The sequence below is a fragment of the Ruditapes philippinarum genome, unplaced genomic scaffold (assembly GCF_026571515.1).
Source record: "Ruditapes philippinarum isolate M1 unplaced genomic scaffold, ASM2657151v2 ctg81_1_1_1_1, whole genome shotgun sequence".
NCBI classification, from domain to species: Eukaryota; Metazoa; Mollusca; class Bivalvia; order Venerida; family Veneridae; genus Ruditapes; species Ruditapes philippinarum.
This window is the reverse complement of record NW_026861623.1, coordinates 1-27,731: the sequence shown is the minus strand read 5'-3', so window position 1 is coordinate 27,731 and position 27,731 is coordinate 1. Positions and strand designations below refer to the sequence as shown.

Below are 27,731 nucleotides of genomic sequence, written 5' to 3'. Positions count from 1 at the left end.
GTTTTTCGTTGTATTATAGGGCACTGTATTTCTGTTTCTTCTTAATGTCATCAGAATGATGACAAAAGCTTTTCAAATCGGCCTGCAAAATGCAAATATCAAAGAAATCACTGAAATATGATTTTCAAAGTTTTTTTTAATAATTGCAACAGCATTTAAGGCAGATTAACCATGTTCTGTTTGAATAATTTACCGTCATCTATTTTGAGATTCGGTACTGGTTGGGCGTACAAAAGCTGCGCGCCTAGTCATGTTACAATTTGTATTTTCATTCAGATAATGATGAAGTTAGATATTGCGAGAATTCGAGAATATTTTTTTATAAAATATTTACCTGAGCTTTTGCCTCTTGTTGCTTGTGTCTGCATATAAAACCTGCGTAGCAATATCAAGCAACCGTGACCACATGAAATGGTTCAAAAATATGATTCTTGCTATATATATTATGTCAAACACAACCTGATCGCAGAATTGTTACATGATGAAAATACATAAAAACGCAAAGCTTTGATTGACAGGTCAAAACACTCAGACCATGTGTTGGCCTGTCAATCTATACTAGTTAGGGCGGGACTCATATTATATTACAGCTGTACCGACACTTTGTACCTGACTTATTCCACGAAAGTGGGTCAAACGGTAAGCCAGTTATAGTTCATATTTTAAAAAATATAGAACTTATTGCTGCGCTCCGCTACGCTACGCTTGCAATAAATTCCATATTTTTTAAAATCTGAACTATAACTATTACCTATTTTGCATACTATAATCGTGTAGGTCCATTACTGAATATCTTGAAATCGTTGTATAAAATATTTTGCTCGCTAAAGGCTCGCATGATATAATTTTATTCAACCCGTTCAATAAATTCAGTATTGAACCTACGCTCATATAATTATCATTTTTACAATCACATGAAGTTGATATGTTTATACACAGTGAGAATGTGTAATACTTTACACAGAAATAGTCTAAATGATCCTTTCATATAATATACAGTCTGTTCGGATCCGAGAGGTTAATTTTAGAGTAAAATAAGAACAAAAATTGAAAAAATCGTCCGGAATTCGGAGTAGACAGGTTCCGGATCCGAAAGTATTTTTTTTTCTATTGAAAATAGATCGAATAAAATCGAGACCGGACACTTCGTTCGGATAAGAAAGGATATTTGTTACTTAGGTTTAAAGGAGCATTGTCTTCTGAAGATAACTTGTCTTCAAGGAAAACGTCTGCGAGAACACATTCCAGCAGTAAGCATCTTTGCCTAATTTATCAAATTGAGCTCAAATTATTTCAGTTACATTTAAATGTCAATTTATCCAAACATTCCAAAAATGATGAGCATAGTGTTATAAGACTTGTGGGGGATACAAGAACCCTCACTCGCTACGCCCACTCGATTTCACAAAATACCCCTTTTTACATATCCATAATCACCGCCTTAAACAGTAAATTTTCTAACTTTTAACAAATAAATGAAAACATGATCGTATATAGCTTAATTAGTTAACAGTCATGAACTTTTATATAAATTGTGGGCGTTGTGACGAAATTTCGTGTTTTTTTTCAGTAAGGTATTTACTTCACTCAATAAATTGAAGGGAAAAAGTTGACAACTTGTAGTTATAGCGAAATATTAGCATAATTGTACGCCTTACCGCGCAAAATATTACAAAACTATATCCACTTGCTATTTACAAAGTATTTAGATACATAATTGATAAGTTGTCACTCTAGCGAGCCGAGGAATTTTAAAGCATTATAGATCACCGTTTTTTATGAAATCGTTATCACTAAAGGAATTCTGTCCATATCGTGAAAAGAATGTACATAGTGAAACGGGTGAAACAAACATTGATTGATCACGGAAGTATTTGTTAAACAAAAATTCACCTGTGTTGAAAGAATAATGATGTTTACCTGTTTATTTAGGATACATGTTGCGTTATATTTTCTATTTGTTTACGGTGTTGTATCTTTGAAAACGATTGAAGTTCTGACGAATCTGGGAAGGGTAATAGGAAGTATTGAAGACTCCGTGATAAGTGGGACAGACGATAATTTCACGGTGTTACAGTATGTAAAATATCTAGGAATTCCTTATGCAGAACCACCAGTTGGCGAACTTCGTTTTCAAAAACCTGTAGCAAAGAAACCTTGGAATGACACGCATAACGGCACAGTATTTGGACCTATGTGTCACCAAGGAAATGGTCGTGTATCAAGTGATCCGATGGCTATTGTTGACAACAAAATGTCCGAAGATTGTCTAACATTGGATATATACGCGCCTGTTGCTTCAACGACTAGTGGTGATTCCTATGCAGTAATGGTGTTCCTGTTAGGTGCAACAGGTGGCTCGAAGGGATTTATCGCAGACACAATAAGTGCTTACGGGGATGTAGTTGTTGTTGTTGTCAACTTCAGGACGCATGTTTTAGGTTATTTCAGTACTGGTGATTCTGCAGCACCTGGGAATTTCGGACTCTGGGATCAAATGATGGCTATTCATTGGGTAAAAGATCATATTAGTAAGTTTGGCGGTGACAGTGATAGAATTTCTCTTGCTGGGTATTCTATGGGAGGATCTAATGCAATTCTTCAAATTCTGAATCCAAAAAATAAAGGAATTGTTAAACGAGTTATAGCCCTTGCTGGCACCCCATTTCCAACTTATAGATCCAGTTCTTTCTTACGTATACAAACCGGAAGCGACTTTGTAGAACGTGTTGGATGCAGACGAGATTCATCAAAAGAAACGGTAGTTTGTCTAAGAACCAAATCTATTACTGAAATAGATAATGCACTTTCTGCATTACCTTATTCAATTTCATTCACGCCTGTTGTTGATGGCGATTTTATTCCTATTGATCCGCAACTTATGCTAACAAGCTACGATACCTCCTTTTTGAAATCCATTGAATCATTTGGCTCTGTAGAATTAATGCTTGGACTGACAAATCGCGAGGGTGGTGCGCATATCTCTTTAATGTGGTCTAATTTATTAGGACAGCAAGTCAATACATTTCAGATTAATAAGACATCGTTTGAAAATTTGGTAGTACCAACTGCAATGGATATAGTATTTGGGGAAAATGTGTCTGATGCAGTTTTGCAAAATGTTGTATTCCAGTATAGTGATTTACTTGATCCATCAAATAACACCAAAGTAAGAAATAATGTGGTGAACTTATCAACAGATATCGACGTGGCTGCACCCATTGTAAAAACAGCTAATTTTCATTCTAAAATCAGCACTAAAACGACTTTTCTATACCAGTTCTCAGCAAATTTGAGTCTTAATTCATCTTTGACGCCATCTTGGCTAGATGGCGCTAATCATGGAGATGATGTTTACTTCCTGTTTGGATTCAGTCAACGCTATCTGGATGCTTGGAAGCATACAAAAGGGTTTGTTCCAAGAGATTACGAAATTTCTACAGCCCAACAATGGAGGACAGTCATTACAAATTTTGTAAAATCAGGGTGAGTTTATTATTGTTTTTTATCTGAGACATACGGTTTTTTATGTCCCCGGTCTTATCATTTCAGAAGCTTTAAATAATAATATAACGATGGTAGCTTACGGGACACGATACTTAAACACCAACGAGGGCATGACAGTAATGACGGGTTTTGAAACAAAGTCAGCCAGTCAGTGTTCACAATTTCAATCGAGAGCGCTATACCAAAATTCAGATTTTTGGTGGGATAACTAAATGACAGTTTAGTAGAAGGTAACCTTTCCAAAATGCCATTTGCTCACCGAAACTTAGAGGAAGCATGTTAAAATGACATGGCGGCGAGGCGAAGTGGTTTATACGTACGTCAGACTGGTAATCTAAGGGTTGCTGGTCGCTGTCAGAGGCAAGCCGTCGTTTCCTTGACAAATTTTTTTGTACTTATCTACCTAATCAGGAACGCATTCGAGAGGCTATATAAGCTAATAGCTACCTTTAAAATCGAACTTAAATGTAATAAATTTAATTGATGCGACGTTTGATATAATGAATAGTAACTGTACACCTGGAAATATGTTAAGCACACTTGGCAATTTGCCTCAATTTTGACATGACCACAACTGAAATTTAGTTGGGCAATACCCAGTACGAACAACTTGTTGTCAACCTACAAGCTGTGCACCAAGAATGGCAAATTTTACATCAAGATCGCATTAGACGCCTTCAATTTACTGGTAGTACATTGTATGTGGAGAAGGGTTGAGGCTATCATCCGGGCACACACGTTATTGAAAATATGGCTACATAGTGTCATTTTATGCTTTGTAATCGTCAACATTAACCAAAAATATCTACCAGTAAATGTTTTGTAAACGCTCCAACGCCATACTTATCAACACTTACATTTTGGGTAAAAAGCGACACGTTTGCTTATGGAGTGTCCGAGTTTCCAGAGCATGCCCATTGATTGGCTCGTTTTTGCTGGGTTTTACTTATTGTGACGTCAGAGAGAGGGAAAACGATAGAAATATATTCAGATCGATGCTCGTTCATTGGTTACTTTTTCTGGGGTTACATATTGTGACAACAGGGAACTTGTTTTTATGTTTGACTATGATACAAAAGAGAAAGAACATCAAAACACTTGGCAATCTGATTTATACTCGGGGGCTACGCCCCCTCGTACAAATCAGAAAGCCTCGTGTTTCGATGCTCTTTCTAATATGATTTATGATAACTAAATTGGTATCGCTACTTATAAAATTACTATTTCTTGGCTCAATTAACAATGCTTTCAATCACAACCAATTTTAAATTCCCGGGATGTGCTTAACTTATTTCCAGCTGTATCCGTGACCTAAACGGTGTGTTGTCATGCGGCGTGTTGTCGCGATGTCACATTGTCGCTCAGTTCAAATCGAAGGATTGGCTTATCGACAACGCGCCGCACGACAACGCGCCGTTTGGCGTGCTTGGCTAGATACAGGACGACAAGAAGGCATCGCGACAACGTGCCATTTGGCGCTTTGTCTTGTTGTCGCTAGCGAAAAGGCTATAACGATATTGGTTGTGTTGTCGCTAATGTACCAAAATCAGCCACCATAAACTACACATTTCAGAGGAAGTGCAGTGTTAAAGAACAATTACTCTTTAAAACTTCTTTTAATGCTCCCCGAAAAATTTCGCGGGGGAGCATATAGTCGCCGAATTGTCTGTCCGTCCGTCAGCCAGCCAGTCAATCCGTCCGTACGTACGTACGTCCCAAAATCGTGTCCAGCCCATCACTTTGTTATTTAAAGTTTGATTTTACAACTCTTTCACAGAAATGATCACCATATTGAGACGACGTGTCGCGCGCAACATTAGGTTCACTCCCTTGAAGGTCAAGGTCACAGCATGACCTTGCAGCAAAATCGTGTCCGGCCCATAACTTCGTTATTTGAAGTCGGATTTTATAACTATTTCACAGAAATGATTACTATATTGAGACGACGTGTCTTGAGCAACATTTTGGTCGCTACCTTGAAGGTCAAGGTTACAGCAATGACCTTGCAGCAAAATCGTGTCCGGCCCATAACTTCGTTATTTGATTTCAGATTTAAGAACTATTTCACAGAAATGATCATCATATTGAGACGACGTGTCGCGCGCAACATTTGGGTCGCTACCTTGAAGGTCAAGTTCACAGCATGACCTTGCAGCAAAATCGTGTCCGACCCATAACTTCGTTAATTGAAGTCGGATTTTACAATAACTTGACAGAAATGATCACCATATTGAGACGACGTGTCGCGCGCAACATTTGGGTCGCTTCCTTGAAGGTCAAGGTCACAGCATGACCTTGCAGCAAAATCGTGTCCGGCCTATAACTTCGTTATTTGATTTCGAATTTTACAACTATGTCACAGAAATGATCACCATATTGAGACGAAGTGTCGCGCGCAACATTTGGGTCGCTACCTTGAAGGTCAAGTTCACAGCATGACCATGCAGCAAATCGTGTCCGGCCCATAACTTTCTTAATTGACGTCGGATTTTACAACTATTTCACAGAAATGATCATTATATTGTGTCGACGTGTCGCGCGCAACATTTGGGTCGCTCCCTTGAAGGTCAAGGTCACAGCATGACCTTGCAGCAAAATCGTGTCCGGCCTATAACTTCGTTAATTGAAGTCGGATTTTACAAGGAGAACAGGATTACTTGGGCTCTAGTTCGTGTAGTTTCTTGTGCTAAAAAGATTTGTACAGCCTTTGTTGACAAATGTGCAGTTTTGGGAAGCTGGAAACTGTAATTAACAGGGAAAAAAATAATAAAAAGCTAAAACTAAAAACTTTTGAAACTAAATGAGTCTTTAAATAATGTTTTCTTTAGAAACAAATATTTGATATGCATTAATTTCTTGTTTTCCTTTTTTTTTCAGAAACCCTGCTTTACCCGTGCAAGAGACTGTTCCTGTGTGGCCGCCATATAATAATGTAACCAGTTCTTATTTGGACATATCACATGATCATGATCAACTGACAGACTATCAACATTTTCGGGAACCATATATGACATTCTGGATAAAAATAATTCCTTCACTTCTTAATATGCCCGCGGAAAACACGTGCAGTTCGAATTGTAATTTCAGCAACGAACGTGGACCAGTTTTTCGGGTTAATATGCATGTTGCTGAAAATATAATTTTGAGTTTGGCTATCATATCAGGATGTTTATTACTGGCTGTCCTTTTGATATGTGCACTTTCAGTTGCTAGACAAAACAAATGGGATTACAGTTTTAGATGAGATTATTTGTTCATGATTATAGCGAAAGTATGGAACTGTAATGTTCGCCTTTACTTAATAGTTACATTTGAAGCGTTAAACTTCTGAACATAAAATAATATTTTCAGAATTGTGTGCGTGTGTGTTTGTGTGCGCATAAGTATTGTGTGTATATATCGCTACTGAAAATGTGAACGGAAATTTTGGTGAGAATATGATTAACAAATAATTAAATTATCAAACAAACAAGAAGTGACATTTTTTTATTGTTTATAAGCGAACTGTATGTGCATGAAATAGAAAGACAAATAATGTATATGTCATATATTTTTGTCTAAGTTTATTTGCTATAGTAATACAGTTTATATATTGTATACGTGTATTTGTGTTGCCAGGAAAAATAGAAATCTAATGTCTATATTATAGTAGTTATGGAAAATTTATTCATGACTTTATATACGCAATTACAAATGAGAAATTCTATATAATAATATTTCAAAATACAAGGTGTATATGTAATGATCTCAAAAACTGTTTCACAAAATAAATATTGAATTTGCTAAACAACACACACGCACACGCACACACACACACGCACACACACACGCACACACACATTCTATGTTGGATCATTCCACAAAATTTCAAGAACTATACATAAATACTTGATTAACATATAAACTACATAGGCATGCGTATCATGCATACACACTTTTTAAAACTTCATGGACAACCCTCATAACTTTAAAAGTAATCTGATCTGTGAAGAATTTTATTCTTTCTTTTCTACTCCTACTACATACCATGTGATATAAAACAAAGAACTATTGTCTTCATACTTTGTTTGGTATTGGATTACATTTTTTTTTCATTTAGTGTTATTTTGGTCACGGGTGTATAACACCATATTACTTTTAAACCAATATGTAATAAATTATGAGAGTTTTATGACATAGAATTTGTATTAGTGTCAGAATTTATTTTAGTGTCCAATGCTTCAAATATACAGATGGATAGGTGTCCCTTATGTTATGGAACTTTCCAGAAACCTAAAATTTTACCATGTTTGGATACTATGTGCTTCGCTTGCCTTGACGAGTACGTAATAAAGAATGCACGGAGCTCGGGCACCTTCTCCTGCCCTGTCTGTAATTTAGAACTGGCAGTGCCGGAAGGCGGAATCACAAACTTTGATGACAACCAACATATCAAAGGGGAGCAGGCGTTGGAGTCACTGCCAAATATGGATCTTCTTTGTGAGGTATAGCTATTATATGTACTGTACATTATATATTTTTTGGAAAGTCTATAGAGAAGCGGGGTTTTATTATCATTAATATTATTCGTTTTTTTATTATTGATAATAGTACTATAAGAGAAACTCATATTCATATAGAGTTATTCATATAGAAATTGTATCATAGTTTGGGGACCTTTCTGTTGAAAATGTGTCAGAGTTAAATCGTATACATATACATGCACAGTGCGGTAACTGGAGTGCAGGTATCAGTTACCCGCACTCCAGATCATGCCCATTGATTGGTTCATTTTTGCTGGGGTTTACATATTGTGACGGCAGAGAAAGGGAAAGCGACAGACATGTCATATTCAGATGTTCGTTCATTGGTTCATTTTTGCCGGGGTTTCATATTGTGACAACAGGGAACGTGTTTTTATGTTTGACTATGATACAAAAGAGAAAGAACACCAAAACACTCGGCAATCTGATTAATACTCGGGGCTACGCCCCCTCGTACAAATCAGATAGCCTCGTGTTTCGGTGCTCTTTCTATTACTTATATAATACATGTCATTACCTGAAATTGTATCATAGTTTGGGGACCTTTCTGTTGAAAAAGTCTCAGGGTTAAATCGTATACATATACATGCACAGTGCGGTAACTGGAGTGCAGGTATCAGTTACCCGCACTCCAGATAATGCCAGTTGATTGGTTCATTTTTGCTGGGGTTTACATATTGTGACGGCAGAGAAAGGGAAAGGGGCAGGAATGTCGTTTTCAAATGCTCGTTCATTGGTTCATTTTTTTCTGGGGTTTCGTATTATGACAACAGGGAACGTGCTGTCATGTTTGACTATGATACAAAAGAGAAAGAACACCAAAACACTCGGCAATCTGATTTATACTCGGGGGCTACGCCCCCTCGTACAAATCAGATAGCCTCGTGTTTCGGTGCTCTTTCTATTACTTAAACCAGGTACCTCCGTGGCCTAGAGGTTAATGTCGCAGGTTAATCGTTAGTCTCCCTTCCCTCCCCATCCTCTAATGGTCTCACCAGGAAAATTATTCCAGATGAGGTATATTTATCCAGCTAGCTTCCGGTATCTCGATGGTTCTACTCCCGTGGCTGCTCAGGACTTTTATAAGTTTTCTCCACCATTAAAACTGGAAAGTCTCCTGAGTCTAGTACATTTATGCAATCCGTTTAGCATATTTGTTAATGGACAAAGGTTGCTAAGCAGTTAATGTATCTCTCTTACAACCCCAGGATTGTGAGTTCGACCCTACTGGCGTCACGATCATGTTTCCTTATATGACACTAGAACAAGAAAGTTCCAGGAAGTAGACTCGGAAGTTGTTCAAATAAGCTAATTTCTTCCTTAACATTGACTTCAAATATACATGTATATATGCCTTAACTACACGTTAACGAAATATATAGCAATTGGTTTAGTCCTCATAACTGAATTAGACCATTTTATCCTAATAACACGTACCGACTGCCTTTTTTCATAACGCCATTTTTTTAAACAGCCTTTTTAAAATAACACACGATATTCTTTCCAAAAACCAAACTACCTGTTTTATATAACCCATACCATTTTTTCTAATTTACTCATGATATCTACTATAGATACTTTTCCCAAATAACGACCGCTTTTCCCAAATAACACTCATGCATCACTTTTTTAAATGGAATTTTCCTAATAACATATAGTATTTTTCCCAAAATGACACGGGTTACATTTCTAAATAAGCACGGACCACATTTTCTAAACAGCAAGCATTTACTCTTTGTAAATAACACATTCAAGCTTTTAAAAAATATGACTGATCTTCATGAATTGGTTTTACTATAGCTCTTATCTTAACAGGTGTGTGACGAGAAACAAGATGCTACTCAGCGGTGCATAGACTGTGAGCAGAACTTCTGTAAGAATTGCAGCAAGGCCCATCTTCGCCTTAACATTGCCAAGAGTCACACCCTTGTAAACCTGGTAGGATCCGAAGGCAAACGATACCTAGTTTCAATAGGTCAGTTTGATCTTAAAAGTAAAACGTACATAAGCTAGCTATTTAAATGACTTGTTCGCGAAACATGTGGTTGCTTCAGTCAGTTTGGAATAATGGTTGGATGGGGCAACTATAGTTTCTTAGTTAGGAAGCTGTTATAAAACCGCCTTAAAAGATGTAACAAACTGTTTCGAAATATGTGAGTTTTAGTAATTACAGATTGGATTTTTAAATGTACTATATTTAAAGTAAGACTAATCACACAACCTCTTGTACTTGATTTGTATTTTGTATTCTCCAATTAATCTATTTCCAATTACCAGGTTACTGCGACAAGCATAAGAACGAGGAATTGACTTTTTACTGTCGCACGTGCCAGATACCGATCTGCATGAGATGTCGCCTGACAATTCACGAGGACCACACGACGGAAGATCTCGTAGACTTTGCCTTGAGAGCGAGGCGAGATTTGAAAATCGCGTTAGATGAAAACAAAGGTTGTCGATTTAACATGCTAAATGATATAGAGGAACTTCGCGTTTACAAAGAAAAAATAGCCGAGAAGAAAAATAGAGCAAAAAAGTTGATTATGCAACGGAGACAGCAATTTCACAAAGCTATTGACGATGTTTGTGACGACATGGTTGAAAAACTAGAACACGAAGTAACAAAAGAAATAGATATTGTGGAAGAAGATAAAGAACTCATTGAGCAAGACATGCTGACACTTTCACAGAAGATAGCAACGGCAAATCAAATGGTAGATTTCGGATCGGATATAGAAGTAGTAAGAGGTCGTCTAGACATTCTTGGAAGTCTAGAATTGTCAAAAAAGGATGTTCCCCTAAGCGTGACTGGTATAAAGTTAAATGTTGATTTTACTTGTCAAAAGCAAGCTGAATTGAGTTTGAAATACCTCATTGGTAGATTGTCCACAGATCTTATACCACCAAGGTATATACAAGTTACTGAAGTGTCCACATTCCGCGTAGAGAACACGTCTGACGTCATCAATTCAATATGTCCATCACCAGATGGTAACTGTTGGGTCGTGTGCGGATGGAAGTCTGATATCATATTGTTTGATCGTCTTGGAAAAAAGATGCGTATGAAAAAGGTAGGTAGAGATGTAGACTGCTTGTCTATCGATTCGGACGGAAACTCGTATGTTTCTTGTAGAGATGAACATTCAGTTAAACGTTTCGATCGTAACTTCCGGCGCAGAATGGCTACATTAAATATAGAATATCCACGTGGTATAGCAACAACCAATGACAATAAGCTGGTCATATGCGTCAACAAAACAACAACTTACTTTGAGTATGAACCAAGTCATCAAAACAAAGTTCTTAAACTTGGACCAGATGGAGATGAATCAAAAGAACTCAAAAATCCATCACTATGCTTCATGTATCCAATTCGAGTTGCCGTGAATATCAACAATGAATTGTGCGTTTCTGATAATTTGAAACATGCAGTGATGTTTCTGCGACCAAACGGAGAAATAAAATCGATGTACTCTGGAAACAGAAAAAACAGCGATATAATTCTTGTACAGTCTCCCTCTCGGCTAAATTTGACAACGGCAAAAACTGAGGGGTCATCTTCCCGCCCTGGGGCAGTTAGTTTTAAATTACCTGAGAGTAGACGAGAACAAGATGGGCCGCTTGAAGGAACTCCAAAATCAATTATGGATAAATCTCACGCGCCAGTAAACAGCCCTAAGACCGTTCAGATATCCGAGCATGCATTAGCACCATTGAATTTAAGCTACGAGAGTACATTTGTCTCTAGTGTTACGATCGACAGTGCATCCAAACAAATCGTAAGTCCAGAAAAGCAAGTACCGGCCCATGTCAAGGCATTGACTGATATGACCGGTGGGGCAGAAACAGCTAGCGTTACTGACGTGGATTCAGAAAATGAATTTTTTCAGCATGTACCGCCGTTTGATCCAAGGGGAATAACTTGTGATAAATACGGTCACGTAATTGTTGCAGATTATAGTAGCAATATGGTCCACTTGTTAGACAAACATGGTCGGTTTTTGATGTATCTTTTGACGGAAGCAGACGGCATATTCGGACCGACGTCTGTTGCAGTTGATACATCAGGGTTACTCTGGGTAGGCGGCGGGGATGCTACAGTAAAAATCTACAAATACATAAACTTAGCAGGCTATTAATTTTAAATGGTGTCATAGCTTAAGTCGTATGCATCTCGTCTACTCTTGTGTTAAATATATAGTGTCGTATTTGTGAACCACTTTTCCGCAACATATCAATTATCTTATAACAGGTAATAAATTTTAAAGGTGATTAATTTCCAGTTAGTATGCAGTGTGGTAAAAACTATATACCTTTCACCAATACAAGTAAGCATAAAATATACTCAGGAAGTATGCACTTGATTACTTGGAAATTCTGCAAAATATTGGCAAATGCGGTAGAAATGTATTGACCACAAAATGGTTTACTTTGTATTGAATTTTGATAATTATTCGAATTGTGGCTTCGTGTGAAGCGTCTATCACGTCAATGGATCAACGGGAGTGTTCGAGATTGACAAAACTGACGTGACGTCATGTGGAATTGGGTTTGAATGACCTTCCATATCCAAAGGCAAGAAAGCATTTACAAAAAGCAGAACTCTGCAACTTCACCCTAAAGCTGTTTAAATGTCATCACAGTTCTGACAAAAATCAGACAAACCACCATGTAGTCAATACATTTCTGCAAATTTTACCAAATATGCCAATAATTTGCTTTAAAAAGTATACAAAATTTAAAATACCCGGTAAGCAAATGAATACTTTCTTTTGCAACTGAGTATATAACGATTTGAAGTGAGGAATCAAGTCAAGGTCAGAAATATTCTTCACTTATGTACAATTTATGATGAAGCACTCCCAACTTTTGATCCTCGTCATTTTATATGCCCTGAATCTGTTTGCTTTTGAATCGAAACTTTTTACCTCTGTTTATATTATTAACAACTGTCTCGCATAAATCCTTCTTAATTAAATCATTATATAGTAAGGTATTTAAATAATACAGTAAAAACCAAAGTTTACATTTTGCTTCATGTAAAAGTCTAAATCCTACAGGATACCTTTCAACTTTTACCAAGAAACATTTCTGCTACTTTTATTCTACTGGCGGTAACTGAATTTACCAGTCCAGACCATGACCAGACGACACGGATACCAATTGCATCCGACACGTACATGTTGATTGATCATGGTCTGCACTGGTCGCTGTTCAGTAAGTTTTTTTGAATGGCTTTTTCCAGACTGAAAAATGGACAAGACCCGATAAGATATTTAGGGTCAAATTTTAGTCATTTATGTTATTAGCGCAATTTAAATCCTAATTCCAGACTACATCTTCCAAAATATCATTTTGAACTGACACAACTGTTTTTATACACTTTTATCTTCTTTTCCTTCTGTTAAATAAGGCATACTTATTTGAAAATTTGTAATTTATGCAATAAACTTCATCAAGTAGCAATATATGCTCGTTTCTCAATCCATATAATTGTGATGTAATATAAAATAAAACCACTTTTGTAAATTTGCTAAAAGAAATACATGTATGTATAAACTGAAGCTATACTTGTTCATTTCTCAATAAATATAAACTTTATTTACCCTAGTTACAGGAATGGACTTACTGTCCGTTTAGGATAATTATTTAGTGACGCGGCGGTCAAGTCCACTATTACGGTGTAAAACAGTTATCATATTGTGTTTATTATCTTTGGACACGTATGCTTGCAATATCAACAAGCAAATTCGTTGAATTTATATCCCCCGCCGAGTACTGGTTATTACTAACACAACAACTGAAGACATAAGGCTTTATTTATATATTTATCATGGCATAAACAGTAATATTCTTTGAACTTGATAAATATTCAGGGCAATAACAGAGCCTTAACTCTGTGTTAAATAGTATTATCTGGAAATGCCAATGAGATGTATGCATACTGCATAACTAATCAAGGGCCATACATTTGAGTTATAAGTGTCTGAACGGAACAAGGTGACTATATGCACATATCCTCTTCGTATCCCATAAAGTTTCATTGAATTCCAGCCAGTAGTTACAGAGAGGTAGCACGGAAACGATTATTGCTCTGGTTGTATACTGCATAAGTTATCAAGGGCCATAACTCTAAGTTAAAATGTCTGACCCGAACAAGGCGACGATATGCCCATCTCATCTTGGTATTGAAGGTTCCAATAAAGTTTCATTAGTTGCAGAGAAGTAGCGCAGGAACGAATATTTTTCTATATGCATTCTGCATAAGTAATCAAGGGCAATAACTCTAATTTAAAATGTCTGACCCCAACAAGGCAATGATATGCGCATCTTCTCTTGGTATTGAAGGTTCCCATAAAGTTTTGTTGAATTCCAGCCAGTAGTTGCAGAGAGGTAGCGCGAAAACGATTTTTGCTCTATATGCATACTGCATAACTAATCAAGAGCCATAACTCTGAGTTAAAGTGTTTGACCCGAACAAGGTGACGATATGCGCATCTCCTCTTGGTATTGAAGGTTCCCATAAAGTTTCGTTGAATTCCAGCCAGTAGTTGCAGAGAAGTAGCGCGGAAACGATACTGCAGAACTAATCAAGGGCCATAACTCTCTGAGTTAAAGTGTCTGACCGGAACAAGGCGACGATATGCGCATCCCCTCTTGCCATAAAGTTTCGTTGAATTCCAGTCAGTGGTTGCAGAGAAGTAGCGCGGAAACGATTTTTAGCTCGACTATTCGAAGAATATGAGAGCTAATGTAGTCGCCCCGGCGTCGGCGTCAGCGTTGGTTAAAGTTTTTTGTAAATTCAAATATCTCAATTATTGCTTGAGATATTCAATTGAAACTTACAATACTTATTTATAGTAACAATGTACATCAGATTGACAAGTTGGATAACTCTGCCTACAGTATTTACAGAATTATGCCCCTTTTTAACTTAGAAATTTTGGTTAAAGTTTTTTGTAAAGTCAAATATCTTAATTATTGCTTGAGATATTCAATTGAAACTTACAATACTTATTTATAGTAACAATGTACATCAGATTGACAAGTTGGATAACTCTGCCTACAATATTGACAGAATTAATAATGCCCATTTTTAACTTAGAAATTTTGGTTAAAGTTTTTTGTAAAGTCAAATATCTCAATTATTGCTTGAGATATTCAATTGAAACTTACAATACTTATTATAGTAACAATGTACATCAGATTGACAAGTTGGATAACTCTGCCTATAATATTTACAGATTTAAGCCCCTTTATAACTTGGAAATTTTGGTTAAAGTTTTTTTTTTTGTAAAGTCAAATATCTCAATTATTGCTTGAGATATTCAATTGAAATTTACAATACTTTTTTATAGTAACAATGTACATCAGTTTGCAAAATTGCATAACTCTGCCTGCAATATTTGCAGAATAATATGCCCCTTTGAAACTTAGAAATTTTGGTTAAAGGTCTTCAAAGATATTCACTTGAAACTTTACACATGTACTTAGGGTCATAATTGGAGAGTCATAATTGTATGTCACTGACCAAGTTCCATAACTCTACTCGCATTTAGGCTGATTCATCTCCCCTTTTCTACTTAGTCTCTTGGTTAATGTTTACATGCAAGTTTTACATATCTCAATAACTTTTAAAGATATATATTTAAAACTTCACATATGCATTTAGAATCATAATTGTAGGTCACTGATAATTCTATCTTGCATTTAGGCTGATTTTTCTCCCCTTTTTCAACTTAGAAATTCATGGTAAAGTTTTGCTTGTAAGCCGTTATCTCCATAACTACTGAAGAGTTTGTGCCTTTTTTTGGGACAATTTTATGCATTCATAATAATAGAGCAGTGATTTACTTGATAAAACATCTTTATAACAAGCCTTTGTACCATTTCGGTCAAAATTTTATGTATTCATAGGTAATTAGCATTATTATACTCAATAAAACACCATTGTGACAATTTTTGAATAGTCGAGCCGATACTGTCCTCCGACAGTTCTTGTTACTCTTTATGCATACTACATAACTAATCAAGGGCCATGACTCTGAGTTAAAGTGTCGAACCGGAACAAGCCGACGATATGCGCATCTCCTCTTGATATTGATGATTCCCATAAAGTTTCGTTGAATTCCAGCCAGTAGTTGCAGAGAACTAGTACGGAAACGAAATTCGGACGGACGGATGGACGGACGTTCCAACATTTTGGGTTTAGGGGCTATTTTCTTTCTTATTGTCTTTGTTTTCTTATGGGCTACTAGCCCATAAACCCTTTGATCACGGAATGAACCTATTGTTCTCTTTTGTTCTCTTTACTGTTATATAGCCCCTAAACCCAAAATGTTTGCTCAACGCCAAAACTATGTCCCCCTCTCGATTCCATCGGCGGGGGATAATTAAAATATTGACACATTGATCAGTCAGCGTAGGTAACGTTGCCAGATAACCTTCTAGTTAAACTGGTTCGGATTGTACTTTTTCTCAAAAATTAATTTCTATATATAAACAATCAAATACGAATATGTAATATGTTTTCAAGATGTAGTGTTGTGTTAATTTCTATTAACTCTCATTTCACATTTTTTTTTGTTTCCAAAAGTAATATGTAGCAAGTTGATACAACCTTATACCGAATACTAAACGGAATGAATACATATGAATACATGTACACAAATTGTTTCAACAATAGTTCATTTGGAACGAAATACTCGTGCACTGCACAAGTACTCTGACAATTGCGTTTTTTCACACTACACAGGATAAAAATATTACCGGTATATTTAAATTATAAGATATTTTAATAAAAATATTTTTATTTTCCAATTCATTTGCATCTTCAGTAAAACTGAAAAAGGGGAAAACAAAAAGAAAGGAAAAATATAAACAATTTGTGAGGCTCGAACTCGTGAAAAAAATTAATTTGCATTGCATCCAAATGACTACCAACTTTGACATAAAGACATTTAAAATTATATTTTTTATCTTGTACTATAAACCCTGTTTTACCTATTCAGATAAAGATTGTAAACGTTTGTGTACACAAAAAATGCAACGTCACTCTCACATTATCATAGAGGCACACATAGGAACTCTGGAACAGGACCGCATATTGCGGCGAATAAATCCGAATTTATTTACATATTACGGCTTTACATATTGTTTGTCCGACCTTTGAATATCTTTTCATATGATGCGAGCGGGTGGTCTTTAATTATCTTATCTCAATTTAATATAATCTGCTAATTTAAAAATCAGTCAAATTTACGGTATATTGAAAAAAGAACTTGTCTTTTTTATAATACCGTAAAATTTGACCAGTTTTAAAAGAGACAGATTGGGTTCAATTGATAATACAATGTATATTTTTTGAGTCCATACACTCGTAGAATACTAAAAGATATTAAGATGTAGCAGAAACGTTTTTAAAAACCGTTACACGATCGAAAATATGCGCCGCAATCTGCGGTCCTGTTTTCGAGTTCCTACGAGAGGCACAGTAATTGCGAGCATATCACGTCTCGTTGAAGGATAATTGCTCCTTAAATGTAGATCGGAATTAGTCGGTCAAACATTTTGGCTAAGGAAAAACATCTTCTAGCTTGAATAGGCAACCTCTGCAATTACAATTCTATTCATTTAAAATGAACTATTTTAGGGTACAGTAGCTTAGCTTTCGGTCATATTTAAAAGAAGAGCACCGCATGCACTGTATTGTTCATCTATGTCTAAAGAGGCATAACTCAAAACAAGATTGCATTTGTGAAAAATGCTATGCCACCGCATTAATACATGTACAACAAACACTAAATAGTAATGTAGGAACAGATTGTTTTTGTTTCTATACAATTGAAGATTGCCATAATGCATAGATCACTGACCTATCTCATTCTTATTATCAGATTAGTGGTTTGCATAGATCACTGACCTATCTCATTCTTATTATCAGATTAGTGGTTTGCATAGATCACTGACCTATCTCATTCTTATTATCAGATTAGTGGTTAAATCTACTGATGCAGTTCAGTCTAGCGGTGAAGGTCATATTTCACATGGCCAAAATTCCATGACTGCACATCAAAGGACAACACAGTAAGACACTGTCAAAATCTAGGCCAGCTGATTTCAAAGTTCACACTTATATCTTAATCTGTGATCATGGTTCAAATTTCATAGCTGCACATCAAAGAACAAGAAAGTACATGTAGGTCACATCATCAAAATCTAGGTCACCTGATATCAAAGTTCAATTTTACATTTAGAACTGTGCACATAGTCCAAAATTTCATTGCTGTACATCAAAGGACAAGCAAGTAGGTCATTGGCTTGGGCAAGGCAAAATTTTGACCCAAGGGTTAATTCAAACAATCTTTATACAGGTCCACCAAACAACATTTCATGTCAAAAGACTCAAATATCTGAGCTGTAGCTTTCTCCAATTCTTCAATATTATATAGCATAATGAAAATCAATGTGACATCAGGAGCAAAATTTGAACAACTTTGGTAGAGTTCCTATGGCTGATATTATAAAGCAAACATCAAAGCTCTAAGCCTTGTACCTACAATAAGATTTTAATTTTTTTACTATATGTACATAGCAACTTAAAATCAATGACCCCCGGGACGGGGCAAATTTTGACCCCAGGGCTATAATTTGAACAATCTTGCTAGAGATTCACGCAAAATATCTAGCCTCAAGCATTTGTCAATTTAGAGAAGATGATTTTTTTAAAGTTTTTACTATATACATATAAGGAAAACCTATGACCCCCCGGGCCAGGCTAATTTTGACACTAGAGGCAAAATTTGAACAAATTTGGTAGAGTACCTATAGATGATATCATATACAAATATCAAAGCTCTAAGCCTTGAACCTTCAGACAAGAAGATTTTTTATTTTTTTACTATCATGTATATAGTGAAAATCAATGACCCCCGGGGTGGGGTCAATTTTGACCCCTGGACTATAATTTGAACAATCTTATAGAGGTTCACTACACAATGTATCATGCAAAATATCTAACCTCTAGCCTTTGTCAATTTCTAGATGATGATTTTTTAAAGATTTTACTATATACATATAAGGAAAACCCATGATCCTGGGGCGGGGCTAATTTTGATGCTAGAGGCAAAATTTAAACAACTTTGGTTCAGTACCTATAGATGATATCATATACCAAATATCAAAACTGTAAGTCTTGTACTTTCAGACAAGAAGATATTTTAAGTTTCTACTATTATGTACATATTAAAAAATAAAGACCACTGGGGCGGAGCCAATTTTGACCCCAGGGCTATAATTTGAACAATCTTGGAAGAGGTCTACCAGACAATGCCTTATGCAAAATATCTATGCTCTAGGCCTTGTGGGTCTTTACAAGAAGACTTTTTTAATTTAATTTCATAATTCCTTTTTGGTTGCCATGGCAACCAGATTTATGCATGGAATCAACTTTGGAAGCCCTTCACCCAAGGATCAATCCTGACAAGTTTGATTGAAATTGGACTAGTTGTTTTCACAAGAAGATTTTTTAAGTTCACTGTATAATCTATAGAACACACATACAGGTGAATCGCTATATGCCACCGCATTGCAAATGCTGCGGTGGCATAAAAATATTGCTTTCAGAGTAATGCCCATTTTCTAACAACTACACCTTGTCATGAGAAGTATTTCAAATTTCATGTTAAAAACCCTCTGAAAATGGGCTACATTAAAAAAATTTTGCATGACGACAATGATGACGACACATCGATCAGAAAAGCCTTTTTTTCCCCCTTCGAAACAGACAAGCTAAAAATCTTTATTTTCTGTTCCTCCATCTTTTGTAAAGTTAAAAGTTGTTCTCACACCTCACTGTGGTAATAATACATGAAACTGACCATTCTGCACGTTGACATGTCTAACCCGCCATTATCAAGCCACAATAACCTTTGCTTTATGAATTTAGTATGTGGAACTTTGGCATGCTGGATCAAAAGGTCAAGGTGACATTTAATTTAAATTATGCCAATTTAATATCTAACAGAGTTAATAAAGCAAACTGCTCCTCCTAGAACTCTATATTTACAGGGTAAAGTTAGCATTTATGTCTTTAAAACAGCAGGTCTCCACGTTCATAGAAACATGTTTAGAAGTAAAATATTGTGAACTTAAGTGAACAAAAGAAAAAATTTATACACGGCCAACGGCACTTACAATCCACATGAACTACTGAAGTGGTCAAATTATGCAATATTAGACCACAGTGTAAGTCATGCAGTAGGAGTATGTTGATTAATATTGTAAAATCAGTCATTTATCACACATAAAATGTAAATTATTACCAAGTAATTAAATTTACTTGGATCTTGTATATGATTTTACTCAAGTCTTTGGATTTTTTTTACATCATCTGGAGAAATGTAGCTTTAAATACATGTACCCAAAGGTTTTTGTACCTTATAAAGTTTGTGTTGATTATAACTCCTGAATAAAGTTAAATAAACTAATTTTTACTTGTGTATTATTTTTGTTTTCGTTTTAAGTCACCAGTTTTAAGTCATATTGCCATTTCCCAACTACAGGAAGTCACTAGTACAGCATGTTAAACTATTCTCAGTAAACTAGACCCAGAGTCATGTAAAAGTCCAGGAGTGAATTTTTCAAGCTCATAAAGGGAGGCCCATAATCCATATCACAGTAACGAGTCTTGGAAAGTGACCAAATACAAGAGAGGAGTATATATCTCGATCACTTTTTTTTTTTTTTTTGAAGATTTATGTTGCATCAAGCTTTAAAGAAGTTTTCCTAATTCACAAAGATCCATACAAAGTCCCGTCAGTTATTCAAATTTTGTAGGTAAGTAAATAGATCTCATCGAAGTGCAAAAGAACTGTAACTCTGCCTTGCCTAATTTAAGAGTTATTGCCCTTTGTTTTTTAACAATGAACTTTGTGCAGTTATGACCCTTGGATAGTGGCATCCATTTTATAATCTCAAAGACATGCATTAAATTTCAGATGATTCAGTCAAAAGCCATTTAAACTAAGATGCTAAAACATGACCAAAAATCCTGAACAAGAACGTTTGAAAGCTTCACATACTCCTAAATCTGCCAGGATTCAAAACCCAGAAAGGAGACGGACTTAGGGAAACTAAACTATTCCTTCCAGTTACTACATAAGATAACTAATTTTCTCTTCACAGCGGTTTATTGTCTCTAATAATTTACAAGAGAAATCACTGGCTCTTCATGGCCATTCTTCTGTCTCTCTCCTCAGCAATGGAAAGTTTGACTCCCTTGCCACGTGGTAGCGACACCCATGGCTTGCTGCCCTTACCAATAACAAACACATAACTCAATCTGAAAGAAGAGCAAGATATACTTTAACAATGATTGATTCAACAGAGAAAAGCTGTATAAAGGAAAGACAATAGATATGTTTGTCAAACATGTATGCCCAAGCCAATTAGTCATATGGCCAGGTCATTGTGACTTTGGCATACAAGGTCAATGTAAGCCAACAAGAAAACACAATAAAGGGGCAATATCAGCCCAAATCTTAATTTGTTTCAGTAACCAAAAATAATCTTTTAATTAAGGTAAAGACCCCATCAAGAAACTTGTCTGAAAAATGTTTTATATAAATTTTGACTGGAGGGTCATGATAAATGTAACTTTTAAAAAAATCTACAAATTGCTGCTCCATGCCAAATATCTAAGCTCTGGGCTCTGAAGTTTCACAAATGTGTTTTCCTATATAAGTTTATAGAAAACAGTAACCTTATTTATTTTTTTTTTTTTTTTTTGGGGGGGGGGGGGGGGGGACGGGACTTTTCTCATATAAGACTTTGTTAACTACATGCAAATGACCCAAGGGGCGTGCCAATAATGACCCATGGGGCTTCTTTAATACCAGTTATTTTGTGGTCAAAAAAGTGATATTACATGCCAAATATGTAAGATTGCAACATAGTTTCACACAATAAATCTCAGATGTGTCTTTCAATTATAAGTCAATATAAATCAAGTGATTCCTGGAGCCGGGCAAATGTTGAACCAAGAGCATGATTCATATCAATTTTGTAAAGGTCAATAAGGCAATGCTACATACTAAATACATAGACATTATAGTTTTGGGCGTATAAAATTCAAAACAGGTCATGAAGTGCCAAAGGAGGTTGAAGGGGGCATAACAAGAAATGCCAAAATGACACTAATGCCCCATTAATAGATTATACCAACTTTAAGATAACTCTGACCTTTGAGCAGTCAAGCCCACAAAAAGTAAACCTCTCCTCCTCCATGAGATCTATACTTTTATGAAGTTTTAAGGTTATGGGTAAAATGGTTTTTAGTTAGTGACTGGAAACTAACTTCATATTCAATGTCACTTTGAATAATAACATTATTAAGTTCATGTTTAATTTTTATGCTCACTTTAATACAAAGCGATTATCTCTGTGGTTGATTTAGTAAGCAGGCTTTCCTGGACAAATAAAGTATTAACAAATTTCTCCACAAGTAACCAATAACTAATCCCACATGATTTCTAAATTAGCAATGATGGACAAATTAGCAATGATGGACAAATTACCAGTATGCTCAATATCTGCGATCATTTTTCACTGCGAAATTTTGCCTCACCCTGAGAATCGAATCAGTGACCCCCTTGATTTTTATTATTAGAGTTAAAAGGGCAGAAAAAAAAACAATTCAGAGTATGATTCCAACATTAATTACATTTAGTTAAATTTTACTTGACTCTGATATTCAATGAACAGTAAGATGTGCTTATTAACCAAACGTCACATGTAAAACATCTAAGCTTATGACCTTCCTTAATCCTTTCACTTAGAAATACATCTTTTTAAAGATTACGAAGATTATATCCATTATTCACCAAGGCATCTGAAGTTTTGATTGTAATGAAGTTATATTTAAACAACTCTAAAAGAGCTCAGTACAAGAAAGATCCTTGCATACTTCCATCAACACTAGTCTTGTGGTTTTACAGAAAATATTTCTACACACGCATGACAATGAACACTTGGTACCACCACACGATACTACGATATCTTCTGACAGTAGGGACTACTTTCAACAAGTATGTACACACTATTAAGTATTACAAAAAGGAAATACCTTGTGGCAAATGAATGTCCAACGGCATCTTTAACATGTACAATATCGAATCCACCAGGATGTCTGTCTCTGTGTTGGATGACTCCAACTCGCCCCAAGTTGTGACCTCCAGTAATCATGCACAAGTTTCCTGAAATAGTTTGTACACATTGGTTGAACAGAAATATCACATACATCATAGACCGTTATGCCCTAGAAGTGCTTTTATTTTTGGTATGCTGTTGTAGTTTCCAAAAAGTTACTAATTGGCCACTTACCTGAACCATTGATGCCTTTTGGTAATCAGTGAAGTTGTAGTGATTTTGGTATTTTGTATGGAAGTCAAAATACTACATTGATTATATTTTGCTACTTTTATAACAAAAGATTTCACATTCAGTTGCACTTTCTTCAGATAATAAGCACCTTACAAAACCCATGTTACAAAACTCATACATGTGCTTTCAAGAAACAACAAGCAATTATCATAGTATTGCAAGCAATCCATAAGTCCCCTACCGGTTAGAACCCCATCAACATTCTGAAGGGCCATTGGCCATTCACTAGTGTTTCAATTTTTCTCTATTTTAAGTAAATTTGTTGGAAAAGTTCTTTAAAAGTGATCACAGGAAACAGTTTTTATGAACAGACAGACAGACGGACTGAAGGACACTCTAAAGTTAATATTTGAAACATCCCTGTTACCAAAATATAACATTTTAAAAGCAAAATTCTTAAAGAGGAGATAACTCTTGAATTAAAGATGCAATTTCATAAAATTTTTTAGCTCTTTTTGACTAATCACAAATATTGTTATATTTGCCATGTTTTAAGCCTATTTGTTGCCAAGGCAACTGATATTTTTTCAAAATAGGAAGAACAGATAAGACATGCATAATCTCAAGACTGCTGTCTACCCATATGTCAAGTTTCATAAAAATATTTCCAGTACTTTTTGAGTTTTCACTGGATTCAGTTTATGTGTAAAATTTGCCATATTTTCAGTCTATGTGTTGCCATAGCAACCAGAATTTTCAACATAGGAAGAAAAGAAAAAGACGTGCATAATCTCAAGACTGCCATCTACCCATATGTCAAGTTTCATAAAAATATTTCCAGTTCTTTTTGCGTTATCACTGGATCCAGTTTATGTGTAAAATTTGCCATATTTTCAGCCTATTTGTTGCCATAGCAACCAGAATTTTCATCATAGGAAGAAAAGAAAAAGACGTGCATAATCTCAAGACTGCCATCTACCCATATGTCAAGTTTCATAAAAATATTTCCAGTACTTTTTGCGTTATCGCGGGATCCAGTTTATGTGTAAAATTTGCCATATTTTCAGCCTATTTGTTGCCATAGCAACCAGAATTTTCAACATAGGAAGTAAAGAAAAAGACGTGCATAATCTCCATACTGCCATCTATCCATATACCAAGTTTCATAAAAATATTTTCAGTACTTTTTAAGTTATAGCGGGATCCAGTTTTGTGGACAGACGGATATATGGACTGACAGACGGACGGAGGGTAAACCTAAAACTAAAAAAATATTCATTTCTGAGGCAAAATGTGCATTTATAATATTTACAAAGCCAAGATGGCACCATATTAGTGGTGTATCTTCATAATTGTTGCCTATTTGTTGAGAACCAGACAATTGAAGCTGTCTTGTGTACAGAAAAATCTGGTACACAAGTTCAATATTAGTTGTTCTATCTTTATTGGTGGGAGCATATTGAGAATTAAATTATCTTAAAGATTTTAACCCAAGATTCACACAAACCAAATAACTAAAATGTATGGCAGTCACTGTATATCACTGACATTTTTTTTCATTTTGTTTCACTTTTTGGGCTCAAATTTTAATTCCAGAATGTAGCGAGATATAACAAGAGCCACCGCCGGGCGGGGGCAACGCTCGACTTTTTACTTTTTCTAAACGCAAACATAGAAAGGTTTGAACATATATTGATGTTTCCTTTTTATAAATTTAGTCTGTCCTGTCACATTAGTTTTGTTTATATATTTTGTATATATATGAATAGAAACATTAAGCATATTTCTAAAAATAACAACAGTACGCAATTTCTAAAAATAGCAACAATGACGCAATTTATAAAAATAGCAACAATGACGCAATTTCTAAAAATAGAAAAAATGACGCATTTTCTAAAAATAGAAAAAAATGACGCAATTTCTAAAAATAGAAACAATGACGCAATTTCTAAAAATAGAAAAAAAATGACGCAATTTCTAAAAATAGAACAACAATGACGCAATTTCTAAAAATAGAAAAAAATGACGCATTTTCTAAAAATAGAAAAAAAATGACGCAATTTCTAAAAATAGAAACAATGACGCAATTTCTAAAAATAGAAAAAAAATGACGCAATTTCTAAAAATAGAACAACAATGACGCAATTTCTAAAAATAGAAAAAAATGACGCATTTTCTAAAAATAGAAAAAAATGACGCAATTTCTAAAAATAGAAAACAATGACGCAATTTCTAAAAATAGAAAAAAAAATGACGCAATTTCTAAAATAGAACAACAATGACGCAATTTCTAAAAATAGAAAAAAAAAATGACGCAATTCTAAAAATAGAACAACAATGACCGCAATTTCTAAAATAGAAAAAAATGACGCAATTACTAAAAAATAGCAACAATGACGCAATTTCTAAAAATAGAAAAAATGACAATTTCTAAAAAATAGAAAAAAATGATGCAATTTCTAAAAAATAGAAACAATGACGCAATTTCTAAAAAATAGAAACAAAAATGACGCAATTTCTAAAAATAGAAAAAAATGACGCAATTTCTAAAAAATAGCAACGATGACGCAATTTCTAAAAATAGAAAAACATGACGCAAATTCTAAAAATAGCAACAATGACGCAATTTCTAAAAATAGAAAAAATGACGCAATTTCTAAAGATAGAAAAACATGACACAACTTCTAAAAATAGAAAAAATGACACAATTTCTAAAAATAGAAACAATGACGCAATTTCTAAAAATAGAACAAAAATGACGCAATTTCTAAAAATAGAAAAAAATGACGCAATTTCTAAAAATAGCAACAATGACGCAATTTCTAAAAATAGAAAAAAATTAAGCAATTTCTAAAAATAGAAAAACATGACGCAATTTCTAAAAATAGAAAAAAAATGAAGCAATTTCTAAAAATAGAAAAAAATTAAGCAATTTCTAAAAATAGAAAAACATGAACGCAATTTCTAAAAATAGAAAAAAAATGAAGCAATTTCCTAAAAATAGAAAAAAACATGACGCAATTTCTAAAAATAGAAAAAATGACGCAATTTCTAAAAATAGAAAAAATTACGCAATTTCTAAAAATAGCAACACAATGACGCAATTTCTAAAAATAGAAAAAAATGACGCAAATTCTAAAAATAGCAACAATGACGCAATTTTCTAAATAGAAAAAATGTACGCAATTTCTAAAAATAGAAAAACATGACGCAATTATATATACATGTTATATATATATATATATATATATATATATAATATATATATATATATATATTGATATATATATATATATATATTGATATATATATATATATATCTATATATGTACTATATATATATATACATGCATATATATATATATATTTATATATATATATACCTGCATATATGTATATATATACAAACACACATTTATATATATATATATATATAATACATATACTATACATACACACACACCAAAGCCTAAATGCACAATCTGAGAAAATTCAGTAATATAACCTTCAAGGTCAAGGTCATAAAGAGCCCAAGCAAAATTTGGGTTTTGATAAACAACAAGGTCTGGTCCTTAAGATGTTCTGTTATAATATAAGTTTATCCCTTCAAAAATAGCAAATTTACAGTCAGTTACTGCCAAAATACAATGAAAATTTCAATAATTTGACCTTCAAAGGCAATGTCATTAATGAGTGAAGGTCAAGGTCTTTCGGTATATTTTTAAACAGTTATCTTTGAAGATTATTATTGTTCAAGTTTGAAGACAATCCATTCAAATAACAAAGTTACAGCCAATAATAGCCAAAAAAAATGAAAATTTCAATAATTTGAACTTCAAAGTCAAGTCATTGATGAGTGAATGTCAAGGTCTGACTGGTTATTTTTAAGGGATATCCTTGAAGATTATTATGTTCAAGTTGAAGACAATCCATTCAAAAACAAGCAATTATCATAGTATTGCAAGCAATCCATAAGTCCCATACCCTGGTTAGAACCCCATCAACATTCTGAAGGGCCATTTCACTAATGTTTTTCAATTTTTCTCTATTTTAAGTACATTTGTTGGAAAAGTTCTTTAAAAGTGATCACAGGAAACAGTTTTTATGAACAGACAGACAGACGGACTGAAGGACACTCTAAATTTTTAATATTTGAAACATCCTGTTACCAAATAAAACATTTTAAAAGCAAAATTCTTAAACAGGAGATAAACTCTTGAATTAAAGATGGGCAATTTCATAAAAAGTTTTTCAGCTCTTTTTGACTAATCACAAATATTGTTATATTTGCAATGTTTTAAAGCCTATTTTTCCCCTTAT

The 27,731-nt window shown here is 34.6% G+C and overlaps 3 protein-coding genes across 3 annotated transcripts; 2 read left to right on the top strand and 1 right to left on the bottom strand.

Moving 5' to 3' along the window:
- The first annotated feature begins 1,533 nt into the window (after nt 1–1,533).
- LOC132716333 (neuroligin-4, Y-linked-like) lies at nt 1,534–6,979 on the top strand. Its single transcript, XM_060699583.1, has 2 exons — nt 1,534–3,486; nt 6,385–6,979. The coding sequence occupies exons 1-2, from the start codon at nt 1,910–1,912 to the stop codon at nt 6,749–6,751; spliced, it is 1,944 nt and encodes a 647-aa protein (XP_060555566.1). The 5' UTR covers nt 1,534–1,909; the 3' UTR covers nt 6,752–6,979.
- Nucleotides 6,980–7,739: 760 nt separating this feature from the next.
- LOC132716332 (E3 ubiquitin-protein ligase TRIM71-like) lies at nt 7,740–14,237 on the top strand. The gene is made up of 3 exons (XM_060699582.1): nt 7,740–7,991; nt 9,846–10,005; nt 10,308–14,237. Exons 1-3 carry the CDS (start codon nt 7,740–7,742, stop codon nt 12,167–12,169), a joined length of 2,274 nt encoding a protein of 757 aa, XP_060555565.1. The 3' UTR covers nt 12,170–14,237.
- A 6,964-nt stretch (nt 14,238–21,201) lies between these two features.
- Nucleotides 21,202–23,345, bottom strand: LOC132716334 (small ribosomal subunit protein eS4-like). The gene is made up of 2 exons (XM_060699584.1): nt 23,155–23,345; nt 21,202–21,372 (listed from the first exon to the last, which is right to left on the bottom strand). The coding sequence occupies exons 1-2, from the start codon at nt 23,331–23,333 to the stop codon at nt 21,249–21,251; spliced, it is 303 nt and encodes a 100-aa protein (XP_060555567.1). The 5' UTR covers nt 23,334–23,345; the 3' UTR covers nt 21,202–21,248.
- Nucleotides 23,346–27,731: the final 4,386 nt, after the last annotated feature.